The sequence below is a fragment of the Ochotona princeps genome, chromosome 30, assembly GCF_030435755.1.
Source record: "Ochotona princeps isolate mOchPri1 chromosome 30, mOchPri1.hap1, whole genome shotgun sequence".
Taxonomy (NCBI): domain Eukaryota; kingdom Metazoa; phylum Chordata; class Mammalia; order Lagomorpha; family Ochotonidae; genus Ochotona; species Ochotona princeps.
This window is the reverse complement of record NC_080861.1, coordinates 16,043,441-16,058,505: the sequence shown is the minus strand read 5'-3', so window position 1 is coordinate 16,058,505 and position 15,065 is coordinate 16,043,441. Positions and strand designations below refer to the sequence as shown.

The window sequence follows — 15,065 nt, the reverse complement described above, 5'->3', positions numbered from 1 at the left end:
CTGCAGCAGCCAGGCCAGCCCAGCATGAACCAGCGACCCAGTGAACTCAGCTCCGGCCTTCCATCCTTAACTCAATCAACCTAATCACATACAGGGAATGGGAAAGAAGAAACCCAGCAAAAACGTCGTTGGGCAGAAATACGCATTAACACATGGTTTGACATCTAACGAATAGGAAATTCACTCCAGATTCATGCCATCGTTAAAGGAACTTTATGTATAACTGCTGGTAAATGCAGCTAACAGAATATTCAATACAGTGAGTACAGATCTCTTCAAACAGCTCCATCGGGGCCTGTAAAACCAGAAGGTAGCCAGAGTTTCATAAGATACAGCCCCCTTTCTCCCTAGTAAACCCAAAGCCCAAGGGAGATCCACTGACGAGTCCCTAGGGGTGTTTATTTCCTGACTGCTGTTCCTGGTGTCAGGCAACACAACCGCCTTCTGGCTCCAGGCCTCTCCAAGCCTGCTCAAGATTTGGGCAATGGGATCAAGGGTTCCTTTGCTAAATTTATCTTAGATGCCTTTCAAACCTGCATTGATGCAGGTTTCTTGTCAACTGAAAGATTTCTGTTCCGCCCTAAGGTCTGCTTGTAAACAAGGCGGATTGTATGCAGTCAATAATGACCTCTGTCTCCTCTGAATTCTTTTTCCCCCTAGAAAGTAACACTTCTTGGAATTACATACTGTATGGAGGAAGAAATGGGAAAAACAAGGAACAAGGAATGAGCTTTTTACCTTGTTTTCCAACAACTTGGACCTCTGGAAATTTTTACAACCCCCCTTGCCTGTTTTAGAGATTCCTTGAATAAAGTCTATAGGTCCAGTAATGACTGACATGTAGAGGAACAAGGGTATCCCCAGTCACCACCGCCACATCAGGGGTAGGCTGAACCCCAAAGTAAAAAGACCAGTGCTAGAAGTTGTCACTTCACAACACAAAGGCCAGAGAAAGTTCAGTACCCTGGATCCAGAGATTTTAAACACAGTAAGTGTACTAAACTCAGTAGTAGTAGTCAAACTAGACCAGGTTAGGAGCAAGAATGTACTAGTTACCCTTGAAGCCCCAGGGGGCGAGGGGAGAGACTCACCTATCATGGTGTTGGATGCAGTAAAGGCACCCAGGGAAATGAAAGATGACTCACCAGGGTATAGGTCTGGGCTGGGCGGAATAGGTTCCCACAGTGGCTCTAACCCCGAGGTGGGGAAGCCAGGCAGTGGGAGAGCTGATCCAAGTCATGGCACCAAATGTTAGGGGAAATAACACTGCAAACCCAAGCACCAGACATAGGAAGTCACACAGAAGGTCTTTATTTTCCACACAGAGAAATGGAAGGATGGAGAAGCATGAGGAGAGACAGAGGGAGGGAGAGAGAGAGAGAGAGAGAGAGAAAGGAAGGAAGCATGCTTTTATAACGTAAGGGCGAGTATTGGGAGTACAGGATTGCAGGGCTCTCATCAGTCTTTGGGCTGATGCTCGAGCCATCCCTCACACCTACTGTGAGGAGTGACTGGAACAACAGCCCAGAAGATCAATGAGACCCCTTCCATTTTAGACCTACTGCAGTGGCTTTAAAAGTAGCTTTCCTGGGCCCAGCGGCGTGGCCTAGCGGCTAAAGTCCTCACCTTGAATGTGCCAGGATCCCACATGGGCACCAGTTCTAATCCTGGCATCTCCACTTCCCATCCAGCTCCCTGCTTATGGCCTGGGAAAGCAGTCGAGGACAGTCCAAAGCCTTGGGACCCTGCACCTGCATGGGAGACCCGGAAGAGGTCCCTGGCTCCTGGCTTCGGATTGGCACAGCACCAGCCGTTGCACTCACTTGGGGAGTGAATCGTAGGATGGAAGATCTTTCTCTTGGCCTCTCCTCCTCTCTGTATATCTGACTTTGTAATAAAAATAAATAAATCTTTAAAAAAAAAAGTTTACCAACTTCAAACTTTTAAAAAAATATTCAGTGAGGTACTGCCAGCAAAATAAAGAAAAGTCAAAAAAAGTAAATGACATTCGGGTAGGAATGATGGTTAAGGGGCTGCTTGGAGGGGCAAGCTGAGTCCCAGCTCCACTTCTGATGCCAGCTTCTTGCCAACGTACTTCCTAGGAACAGCAGCGATGGCTCAAGCACCGGAGTTCCGTCACCCTCATGGGAGACCCTAATGAAGCTGAAGGTTGCTGGCGTCGTAGGCATTTAGGAAGTGAACCAGATGATGCAAAATCCTCTGTGTATGTGCTCTTCAAATAAAACAAAAATTTTAAATGTAAAAAAGGAAATGACACAAAAGAATAGCATGGAAAAATTAAACTTACAGCTAACTCTAAATAGCTACTCAGCATTACAGGAGTGAAACTGATGGTATCTCCGAGAACTCGTGTCTTGGAAGTAGCCCAGGCGTTGCACAATGGGACAATCTGCTCCGGAAAATAGCCCAGCTAACAGTTAAATGAAGAGTAATTACATAATAACACCAAGTCCACTTGCAATATATTAGTGTACAATTTAAACAGTTAAATCTATATGCCCAGACAAAACCTCATACCTCAATGTTCTTAGCAGTATTGCTGATACTGTTTAAAGTATATAGAAAACCCAAGTGTGCATCAGCTAATGAACAGATAACAAGAATGTGATGTGTGTAAATTCACACAATGCCCTAAGCATTAGAAATGAAGTACTAGCACATGCTACATTACAAATAAACCTTAAAAACACTGTGCCAAGTGAAAGAAACCTTCAAAACAAGTCCCAGGATTTACAGGATTCCATGTATATAAAAAGCCCAACACAGGTAAACTTATAGAAAAGAAACATATTACCCAGTGGTTACCCAGCACTAGATGGGAAGAGTTGGAGGATAAAGAATGATTACTAATGAGCATGGAGCTTTTTTCTGGGGTGATAAAAATGTCCTGAAACTGACTACAATGTCAGGTGTTATCTCAATAAAGCTGTTATTTTTCGAAAATATATATTTAAAAAAATGGCCAACACAAGGTATCTGATTGGGCAAAGATTTTAAAGTTACTTGAAACAAAATAGACATAAAATTTGTAATTCTTGATCAGTAGGGGAAAGCCAAGAAGTCTAAATAGGTTATCGCAATAAACATGAATGTGTAAAATTCCCATATTGAAAGACAAATCCTCACACTGGGCATAAAAACGAAATGCCCCCTATATGATGGATATAGAAGATGTACACAGAACAAGATGACAAAGAAAAGTTAAGAGGGTGCGAAGGTATCTGGAACAGCACTTGGGATGCCCACGTCCTATGATCGGAGTGCCTGGGTTTGAATCCCAGCTCCAATCTTGACTCTAGCTTTCTGCTGAAGTACACCCCGGGAGGCAGCAGCTCGGTCCCTGCCATCCACTCGGACTGAGCCCCCAGTTTCTAACTTCTCCACCCACCATGGTCACTGCACACACCGGGGAGTAAACAAGCACACGGGAGTGTCTGCTCATTCTCTTCCTTTTAAGTGAACAGTGAGAATATAAAGTTTTAAAGCATAAATGAAACAAATAAGAGGGTTGTTCTCTTTCGGAGAAATGAAACAGCTTAATACTACACAGGGGCGGAAACTGTACAGCATTTTTAATGTACTCTCAATTGTTCATTGTAAACTAGTTCCTGCCATTCATGTGGAAGGTTTGGCTAGGCTTCCTGGTTCTCAGCTCTGGCCAAATCTACCCTCAGCCAAGGCAGATATTTTGGGAGTGAACCAGTGAACAGCAGTATTTCTCTCTTCCTCCCTTCCGCTCTCTCACATAACTTAAAAATATAAGCCCATTTGTCGAGAGTGAATCAACAGGTGGAAAGATTTTCCGTCTCTTCTCTCTTGCTTGCTAACAATGCTTTTCAAGTAAAAATGCTTGTAAAGAGTTTCTTAATAATAAAATGCAACTGACTGCATGTGTACACATCCACTCAGCTTTCACATTTTTAAAAAGGGCAGTACTCCGTAAATTGATCTACAGATTCAATGAAATCCCTACTGCTTTTTAACCAATTTCACAGTTACTGATAAGTTATCCTGGAATTCATAGACCAATGCAAGGATCCAAAACAGTGAAAACAACCTTGAGAAAGAAGAACAAAATTGGAGATTTAATTTTCTAATTTCAAGACTTCCCTCAAAGCTGCAGCAATCAATATAATCTGCTGCTGGCAGAAGCCTTAACATATAGACCAAGTAGAATTGAAAATTCAGAAATAACCTTCATACTGATAAACCATTTGGTTCTCAACAAAGGAAAATTCAACAGAAGAAAAACAGTCTTTCAGGAAATGGTGCTGGCCGTAGATATCCCTTCCTCACACTACACACAAAATGAAATGAAAATTCAGCTCACCTGCATACATTAAAGACCTCACTCTATGAAATTCTTGGAAGAAACACACTAGCAGTGCAGACCCTGGGATGCGGCAGTGATGGACCAATGGATCAAAACGATGAGTTCCTCCACCCACCCGGGGGATCTGGATTAAGTTCCTGGCCCCTGACTTCAGCCTCGTCACTTTGGGCATCTGGAGAGTAAATCAGCAAATGGTAGCTGGCTAGTTCATGCTCGCTTAGCTCTTTCTCTCAAATACATGTCTAATTAACAACAATACTACTACTACTAATAAAATCCCTACAGAGTGGCCACCTGGCCTAGCAGGTGAAGATGCTGCTGGGGACGCCTGCACCTCCTCATGGAGTGCCTGAGTTTGAGTCCTGGCCCCAGACTCCAGCTGCCTGCAAATGCACAGCCTGGAAGGCAGCACACAATAATGAACCACGTGGGTGGAGACCTGGCTACAACAGCTTCTAGCTCCTCCAGTTGGCCTGGCCCAGCCCCAGGCTGCTGCAAGCAACGGAGGAGTGACCCACTGAAACGGAACGAATGCTCCATCACCCTGTCTCTGCCTCTCTTTCAGATGCATTATAAAATAGAAAAAAAGAATGTCACATGAAATTAATCATTGATGAGGAAAGACAATATATCAGGTCTCAGCAGGAAGCCAGACACATTCAGATGGGGTAATCTGAGTAGAGCTTAATAAAGGGGTTATTTACAAAGCAGGGTACAGGAAAACCCAAGCGACAGCACAGGGGAGAGCTACAGCTCAGAGCTGGAGGAAGGCAGCCGCGGCGAGGGCTGTGGACCAGCCGGGCTTCATGGGGAACCCAGACAACCTGCCCAGTCTCACCAGGGCAATGTTCTCTCCACTGGGAACCCCTCGCTGAGGCTACAGCCAAGCCGTGGTGGGGTCACAGCCTTGCCACCATCCACACAGCTCAAGCTCGGAGGTAGCAGCGGATCTGAGGGGCAAACGCACAGTCAGTCATATTAAGGAGCAAGAAGGGTTTGCAAGGGACTAGATTTAAAAACAAAACAAAACAAAATAAAATAAAAGTAATATAACAGGGCCCGGCGCAGTAGCCTAGTGGCTAAAAGTCCTCGCCTTGAACGCACCAGAATCCAAAATGGACACCGTTCTAATCCCAGCAGCCCTGCTTCCATCCAGCTCCCTGTTGTGGCCTGGGAAAGCAGTCGAGGACAGCCCAAAGCCTTGGGACCCTGCACCGGCGTGGGAGACTCTGAAGAAGCTTCTGGCTCCTGGCTTCAGATTGGCTCAGCTTCAGTCATTGCAGCCACTTAGACAGTGAATCATTGGACATAAGATCTTCCTCTCTGTTTCTCTTCCTCTCTGTATATCTGACTTTCCAACAAAAATAAATTAAAAAATTTTTTTAAAGTAATACAACAGTAATATACAGCCACTTAAAAACTTCTGGAACAATCTACTCTCACAGACTGATTCCACAGTGATGCTACTGACCAGTGGTGAAGCAATGCTTTGTGGCCGGGAACCAGCCCTGCTTTTCAGGACTTCTAGCATTCCTGGCCTCCAGGGCACTGGGCATCAGCAGAAACCGCAGGCGTCATGATAACCCCACAGCTCTTACACCTTGCCCACCTGCCCACGGCGTGGGTTGCACCTGCACCACCGAGGAATTCCATGCTGTTGTTCTGATGATCCTACAAAGACTGTGCATGGCGTCCCGGAGACGCAAGCCACATTCACTGTTTTTCAGATGAACTCAACAAGATAACAATTTAGATTCCAGCTCACAGTACACCCTACATCCCCGCCTCAGCCGAGTCTGCCCACGACAGTGAGTAAATAAAAGGCCGCCCAACATCATTGCATGGGCGCTTTAAATGATTTTGAAATCACCAGGAAGGGTGCCGTAACTGAGCTTCTTAACAGTGACTTTTATTACTTCAAATGCTTACAATCGTTATGAGATCATCGCATTCTACAGATCACGAGTCAACTACTGGATTGCTTCTAGTTGGTCAGAAAACCTTGGGGGCTGGCACAGTAGCACAGCACGCTAAGCCTCCCAAAGTGCCCACTTCCCTATGGGCATCGATTGGTGTCCTGGCTACTCCACTTCTGATCTAACTCTCTGCTTGTGGCCTGGGAAGGCAGCAGAGGCTGGCCCAAGTCCTTGGGACCCTGCACCTACGTGGGAGATCCCGAGGAAGCGCCTGTCTTTCGATTTGCTCAGCTCCAGCTGTTAACAGCTATTTGGGGAGTGAATTAATGGATGGAAGATCTCTTTCTGTACCTTTCCAATTAAAAATCTTAGAGACAGAGAGCACCTTATAAGCAAGGAAAAGACGTTACCTTGGCACAGCATGGATTTTAGTAGGTATAGCCACCACTGCTCCTCGCGATGGGAAAGTTAGACAAAATAGTGCCTGGAAAATCCCTTGTTGTCAAGCTCCACAGGGCCACGCAAGAAGCTGAGTTCTTGGCAGCTCTTTCAGAGTTTTGTTTTTATAAGGCAAAAGTAACACTTTCCCAGGGGCAAAAATACATCCTCATTTCAGGAACCAGACGGCCAAGGTGCAGCCAAGGTGCGAAAGACACACACCAGTGGTATCTGGATGGGCGTGGCACGGAGTTAGTGAACCAAGGGCTTCAGAAGCTCCCAGCAGTAAGTGCTGCATCCTTGCACTGCTGAAACTCCACCCGCTTCCATGCCAGTTTGACACACCCGCCTTCCCATGATGCACCTGAGCCCCCTCCATCCTGCAGAAGACTCCACAATAAACATGTATATACTGAACTCCACAAAGTCACATGAAGACGCTGTGAAGCCTTCCCACAGATCACCAAACCCAAACTCCACTGCATCTGTATACACAGTTAGGACACCAAATCCTACTGAATAAAAGGCACAGCCAACATGGGGTGGCCATGAGTCTCCTCATGAAGTTGTCTGCACTCACTTCAGGGTGCGTACTATCTCTTCAAGCCTTAAAATTAAGCCCTGCTCCCATGTGTGCACCTTACCTGTATGTCTGCTTTGAGTTCATCTCTCAGGGAGAGACAAGAACTTGGAATAGACCCACCTGGGGGTCCTCGTCCCCATAAGAATATCATATTTCAGGGCCAACATTGTGGCACAGTGCTTAAATCAGCACCAGCCATTTGATTATGAAATTCCATATGGGCACTGGTTCGGGTCCCAGCTGCTCCACTTGCCCAGCTGTTAGGTACCTGTTAAGGTACCTGGGAAATCAAAAGATGGCCCAAGCCACTGGTCCCCTGGACTCTCTGGGAGATGAGAATGGGTTGAGTTCTAGGCTGCTGCTTTTGCCTTAACCCAGGTCTGGCTGCTGTGACCATCTGGGGGAGTGAACGGAAGATTTGGGGAGCAAATGGAAGACCTCTCTCTGTAACTCTGCCTTTCAAATAGTAAAACCTTTTTTTTTTTTAATATCATATGTCAGAGTCAGCAAATGGCTCAACTTGCTAATCCTCTACCTCTAAAAGCTGGCATCCATGTGGGTACTGGTTCATGTCCCAGTTACTCCATTTCCAATTCAGCTCCCTGCCACTGGCCTGGGAAAGCAGTGGGTAATGGTCTATGTCCACGGGACCCTGCACCTATTTGAGAAACCCGGAAGAAGCTCCTGGCTTTGGATCAGCTCCAGCCACTGTGGCTATTTGCAGAGCGAATCATCAGATGGAAGATCTTCCTCTCTGTCTCTCCTCCTCTGTGTATATCTGGCTTTCCAATAAAAATAAATAAATCATTAAAAAAAGCTTATGAAAAATGAGTATTAGGAGACAAGTATGTGTGGATTGCAAATTGTTTTGCACCAAAATAAACTTATGCTTTTATTTCACTGTTCTGTAAACTTGTAACAAGCATCCCCACTTTTTTACCTCCATAGGTTCATACTATCACTTTGCCAATTTAAACTAGTAGGACTTTGGGGGAAAATAACATATTGTACATTACAAAATCCTCAAACTAGCATACCCTTTGGCTCAATAATTCTATATTAAGAAACCTCCTCAAGAAAAACCACTGGACAAAGTAGACAAACAAGAAGATTGTGACAGAACTAACTAAACCCTAGAAGTAGATTCACTTTAAAATAAATGCAAGGCACTATGGCCTAGAGGGTTAAGCCACTTTCTGTAATACCAGCATCCCATATTTAGGTACCAGTTCAAGTTCTGGCTGCTCCCCTACCAATCCAGCTCCTTGCTAACGTGTCCAACCTAAGAAAGCAGCAGAAGATGGACCAAATGTTTGTGCCCCTGCACTCACGTGGGAGATCCAGAAGAAGCTCCTGGCTCCTGGCTTTGGATGGGCCCAGCTGTGCCATTGCAGCTATTTGGGGAACAAACCAGCAGGTGGACAATTTCGCTTTTTTCCTGCCCTCTCCAACTCTTTCAAATAATAATAATAATAACAATAAATAACATTGAGGAACTGAGTACGGTATTCCTTTCTCCCTCTCTCTCCCCAGAAAATGCAACAATTTATCACTAGGCTCTTAACTCAGTACTGTGAAATAGATGAGACTTGTTCACCTCATGTAGGAGATAAATGCTTCCAACATTCTGAAGACACAATCCGCAACCCAACCTTCAGTCTACATGTAACCAGATGAAGGCATGTCCTCTGATGCCCTCATTCCCCAGAGACCACCAGAGCCTGTGTGGGTCACTTGGAGTGACACAGGAGGACACTTCACTTAAGAACCAGGTGCTCCACCCCAGGGGAACAGGGAGGACAGACTACCAGGCAGGTGGGACTGGGTCAGTGGCTCACCCTTCCCCCGTCCCCAGAGGTGGGCCATCCATCCAACCGCCAGAACACCTGCTGTCGCTCAGCTAACTGGGAGGAAGTTTCGAGATCTTGGGTTGAACTAGTACCTAAATACCTGGAGAACTAAAACTCAAGAATGAGACAATGACATCAGAGAGAACCAGGAAAGGAGCCCGCAGGGTGTTGTGTGGCCCAGTGTGACGAGTGTTCTGAGTGTCCCAGGCAGGCTGTGGCTCTAACCCAAGGCACCACTGAGAACCGTGGGAGGTAAACGGAGCATACACAGGCAGTTCAAAAAGATCAGAGGAAAACACAGTCGGAATATAAAGCTACTTCGGTGGGAAGAAAATTTGAGACTCAGGCATGGTTTGCTCTTAATAGGCACTTTCTGGGATGCCTTGAAGACTACTTAATGTATAGTTGCAGGTAGGAAAAAGGTGGCCCAAGGGAGCTAGCATGCCCTGTTGTTCAAGACGGGAGACAACAGATGGCACCCACAACTGAGAACAATCATTTGATGTGTGCCACCGCAGTATGGATGCCAGTACCACGGGAAGCACACAGTTGCCCACAGTGCTGCTGGACTCTAAAACCTTACGAATTCTCTCACCCCAGGGCTCGTTTTTTGCTTAGGTGCTTTTCCAGATTTCCTGAAATTGAAAAGACATACCCACACACAACTCTTTCTAGTGATGATGGGAGATTGGGCTGTGGACACATCTTCTCTCCCCCTTGACATTTTCTAAACACAGTTCAACACGGAGTGTGCCCATAATAAATCAGGAAGCTAAAGGCATTTGGACTCCATGCCTATCCCAAACCTCCCCCCTAGGGTAGAAAGCCCAGTCTGCGGCTGTTTGCCCAGCCCAAGCACCACAGCCTGCCAACTCCTTTATGCACACAGCAAATATTTGTGCAGCTCCTGAGATCCAGGCCCTGGAACTGGCTGAGAGGACCCCTGGGAAATGGGCTAAGCCAACACTTCTCACAGTCTCCGTGCTCAGGCAGCAGGAGGACAGAGGCAGTGGGTGTGGACCGGTGTCTAAGGCTACAGCAGCAAGCTACTTGCTAGAGACCAGTTTGGGCTGAAGACTTCCCAAAGGGAAGTCACTTGGGTCACCAGGAGAGCTTCCGTCTTGGGCTTCCATGCTGGCTAGATGTTGACAGCCAGAAGGGATGCTCCTTAAATCCTTAGTGAACAGCAGGGAATGACACGCGGGAAAAAGACAAGTGCCGGGGGATCCCACCCGTCACCATCCCTCCAGAGGTGTCACTGACTTTCCTGATGAAGGCTTTGGCTTACACCCAGGTAAAAGGGCAATGACAGGCGCTACCTTCAAGGGGGAAGGGCAGGCAGGTGCAGGAGACTCTCAAGGGGAGGCGGTGAACCCCTCCAGCTGCTCACGGGGCTCCAGGCCTCCTACCCCTGCAAGGACGTGGAGGGAAAGTGGTGGTTCTGGGCACACCCCCTGAGCCCTCTAGACGGGTATGGCATGCACCTATCTCCCTTCCAGGATGTTCTGAGCACATAATACGGATGTACCCAACACCAGGCAGGAGATGGGAGGCCGAATTTGTCCTGGTTCCCCCTCAATGTTATTACAAGTGAGATAATGGGGAAAACCAAAGAAGCACTCCTTTCTCCCCACCCACTCCCCACCCCCCGCGCGCCCCTTGAGGGCTCAACTCCCCCGCGTTGTGATGCAGTCAAGAAAGTACCAGGTACCCTCAGTAAACTCAGAGCCCACCAAACCCTCCTGCCACTGGGCTCCGCCACCGCCTCCACAACAGGGCCTTTCTGGCGCCACCGACGTCCTGGGAGTTCCAACCGGTTCTCCCAGTCACAGAGCCCAGGTGGGCTGCACCTCCAAGCCCACCCAAAGGATCGCGCAGGCTCCGCCGCGAGCAGCACGGCGGATGAGGGCAGGGGGCCCAGTGGCGACGTACACACGCACGCACGCACGCACGCACCTCTCCCCGTCTCCCGCCCTGGCCCCGGCCCGCGGGCCACTCACGATCTCGGCCACGATGAGGAGCCCCGGCGCGGTGCGGAGGAACTCGCGGTCGTAAGCGAAGCTGCTGCTGGTGGTGGAGAAGTTCTCGGCGAAGGAGCTGGTAGTTGTGGTGACGGTGTGCGAGCGGCCGCGCTGCGGCTCCTCCATCGTCTCGCCCCGGCGACCCCCAGCGCGGCGCTCCGGGGAGCGGGGGAGGACACGGGGGCGAGGGGAAGGAGAGCGCGGCGGTGCGCTGAGGGGACTCGCGCTCGGGGGGCCCCGTCCAGGCGCACGCGCTGCTCCTACGAGTGCGCGGCACGGCGCGCGGATCCCGGGTTGTGCGGGGAGCCCCCGAGGGAAGGCGGAGAAGCAGCGCTTTGGGGAGGCCGCCGGGGCCGAGGCGGGCGGCGGAGGCCGGGAGGAGGGGAGGGGGCGTGGAGAAGGGCGGGCGGGAGGCGGGCGGCGCAGGGACCGCCCCGCAGAGGCGCCGCGGGGCTGGCGGCCACCTCACCTGGTGCCGGAGGCCGGAGACCCAGAGGGCGTCCGGGTCGCGCCCGAGGTCTGGGAGCGTCCGTCAGGCTCCGCCCCTGGGGAGGGCCGGCCCCGCGGCTGACCTGTCCCCTTCCACCTGGCTGGGGCGAGGGCCCCGGTCACGGGGAGCCCCGCACGGACACCCTAGGCCTCCCGGGCTGGAGACTGGGCAGTGACTGGAGCGGCTAGAACCCCGAGCCGGCCCGGAGCGATGCGGGGTGGCGTTTCTGCTCCCATCACCGCGGCCGCCACCGTGTCCCGGTCCCGTTTCCTGCCCCTCCTGTCGGGAACAATTCGAGGAACCCACTAATCTCTGAGCTCTGACGGGGAGACGCTTCCTGGAGCTCCCTCGCCGCTCTGTGACGGGCGCCACGGGTGGCAAGGGGGCAGAGGTGTGGGGTCGCCGGCTTGCGAGGTCTACTGTGTGACTGTCCTATCATCCCCTGAAGGGCGGCGGGGACGTGGGGGTGGGAAGAAGGTGATTTCGGAAGAGCTCGGAAAATGTGGTTTGTTGGGAGGTGGAGATTCCACAAGTAGCCCGTCGTGCTTTTCTGGGACTGAGGAGGAGATGAGGCGCCGTGTTGAGGAGGGGCCGTTGTGGCACCTGCTTGGATCAGCCAAAAAGGTCACAAACAAGTGGCTTTGGTCGTGACACCTGTAAGACACAGTTTGGCAGATGCCCACGGGCCAGAACTACCAGTGTTATCAGGGCTCCACCAAAGGGAAAAACGGTATGCCCTTTTCCACAAAAAGAGGGTAGTTTTGGTTTCACTGAAGAGCTCCTGTTCTCCCTGATGTATTATTCCAAGTCAGGATCCTGAGAGAGAGTCGTGTCTAAGCCAGGATCAAAATCAGAGACAGATTAGAAAGGACAATTCTTTCTTTCTTTTTTTTAATGTACTTATTTTTATTGGAAGGCAGATATAGAGAAAAGAGAGACAGAGAGGAAGATCTTTCATCCGCTGATCCCCAAGTGGCCACAATGGCCAGAGCTGAGCTGATTCGAACCCAGAAGCTGGGTCCTGGAGTGTTTTCCAGGACTCCCACGTGCAGGCATAAGCCAGCACCCATAAAGAATGCTGGCTTCGCAAACAGTGGCTTTACCCATTGTGCACAGTGCCAACCCTAAGAGAACAGACATTTCATCTGCAATGTCTTACCAGCTGTGCTGAGGAGAAAGCAAAAAAAAAAAAAAAAAAAAAAAAAAACCTGTGAGGGAGTAGAATAAAAATGAAGCAAAAAGTGGAGGGCCTGGAGGAGGACCTCCCAAAAGCTTACTCAGGGTGAAGGTTTGCAGAAATCGGGTGTCCACACATGTGACTGGCAACTTGGGCTGGCTGGTGAGTGAATACATCAGAACTCAGCAAGATTTCACTTTGTCCCCATTCTCTGGGAATTTGCCAGAAACAAAGGTTCTTAAACCCTGGTCAGAGGCTGTACTGAAACAAGCCCCTCAAAGGCACAGAGGCAGCCCCGAGTTCAGAATGAATGGTGAAGACAAACTCCAATGCACTTGGGGGGAAGAAAAGAAACAGGTGCACAGTGATTGGGGCATGCTAGGCATCACTGATGACATTTAGCAAATTCGTAAGACAGGAAGGATGTCTGAACAACTCTATTTTTGTAACAAAAGACAATCCTTCCTTAAATCCCTTGGGACCCAGTGGATTTCAGGATTCGGGTTTATTTTTGCTTGTTAGAACTGTAAATTATGCATATGGCATGTATTGCTTAACATCTTTGTGAAGGGGGGAGTGACACTGTAACCAAATATGCTTCATATTTTGGTAGTGAACATATAGGAAGAACTGAAAGGTTCCCTATTACATTGTAATAGATAGTCCCAAAAGTTAGTGGCTGAAAAAAGTAATTTGCTCAAGAATCTGTGGATTCGGAGTTTGGGCAAGGCTTGCCTGACGGATCTCTGGGTTCTGTCGGTTGGAGTTGTTCCCTTGGCTGCTGGGTGACCCAGATGAGCAGCCAAAAATACAGCAATCTTTTAATCTCCAAAGGGATTTGAAATTGCAAATAAAGAAATAAAACTTTTTAAAAAGATTTATTTATCTTTTTATATTGGAAAAGCAGATTTACACAGAGCTGGAGAGACAGAGAGAAATAGCTCCCATCTGCTGGTCCACTCCTCAAGTGGCCACACTGGCCAGAGCTGAGCCAATCAGGAACCAGGAGCTTCTTCTGGGTCTCCCACGCGGGTGCAGGGTCCCAAGGCTTTGGACCATCCTTGACCACTCTCCCAGGCCACAAGCAGGGAGCTGGAAGGGAAGTGGAGCAGCTGGGACATGAAGTAATGCCCATATGGGTTCCCGGTGCTTGCACAGTGAGGTTTTAGCCACTAAGCCATCGCACCAGGCTCAAGAAATAAATCTTTAAAAGAAAGAAGGAGGAGAAACATAGAAGTCATGGCTCAGAATTCATCAATAATTTAAAGATAAGCCAGCAGCTGTGACTTCTGAAAATGAAGAAGGGAGCTTTTCATTCTCTGCAGAAGGCACTCTCCATAGGCTTGCCAACTGAATGTTTCTCTTCCTTGTTATTCAGTTTGAAATAAATCGTGATTTGGCAAGGAATACCAATGGTCATTAAAATGATCAGACAGAAGTATGATGAAAAAAGGAATAGTACCATCCTATCCAGATCTCTCCAGAAGGCTCCATTTTCCCTTTGAAATTCATGACTGTGTCAGGGAAGCCTATGGCACGCAGCTTTTGTGGAACATTGAAGGGCACTTCACCCAGGTCAGGTACCATATCCCAAAGATCCAACATCACCTCTGCAGACCAGATTGACTCATGAGGAAAGAGCAGACAGACAGAAACCAAGAGGTTTAAAAAATTATTGTACTGTATTGTATTGTGTTGAAAGTTACAGAGCGAGATCCTCCATCGGCTGATCCACTCCCTGAGAAGCCCGAGGTCTGGGCCAAGCAGGGGCCAGGAGCTACTTCCAGGTCTCCCATGTGGGTGTCAGGGGCCCAAGCACTTAGGCCATCCTCTGCTGCTTTCCTGGGCCATCAGTAAGGAGCTGAGTCAGAAATAAAACAGCCAGGACACAAAACTGGTGCCCATACAGGATGCCAGCCCCGCAGGCTGTGGCTTTACCTGCCATGCTACAGCACCAGTCCCAAAGCTAAGTGGTTTTTTATTGTCAGCTTCATGAAGGGCAGACACTGAGGAACTGTTTTACGCTCAAAGTAACCTAAGGGACCTGCCGAGGGATACAGTGTGAAATCTTGCACTAGATTCTGTGCCAGAAAATGAATATTCATAGGCCAATCAGAAAAATCTAAATCAACTGTGTAGGTCACATGGCAGCATTGTATGCAGGTTCATTTTGTGATTTTGATCTTTGTATTCTGGTTAGTTAAGGTGTTAAGCCTTAGGGAGTCTGGGGGATAGT

At 48.7% G+C, this 15,065-nt stretch overlaps 1 protein-coding gene across 1 annotated transcript in view; it reads right to left on the bottom strand.

Annotated features, from left to right (window-relative positions):
• CMTM8 (CKLF like MARVEL transmembrane domain containing 8) overlaps positions 1–11,428 on the bottom strand; it is a 56,817-nt gene extending 45,389 nt beyond the window's left edge. Inside the window, exon 1 of the mRNA XM_004588254.4 lies at positions 11,142–11,428. Within this exon, the coding sequence (XP_004588311.1) occupies positions 11,142–11,288 (147 nt within the window). The 5' untranslated portion in view covers positions 11,289–11,428. The remainder of the gene's footprint in view (positions 1–11,141) is intronic.
• Between the last annotated feature and the right edge of the window lie 3,637 nt (positions 11,429–15,065).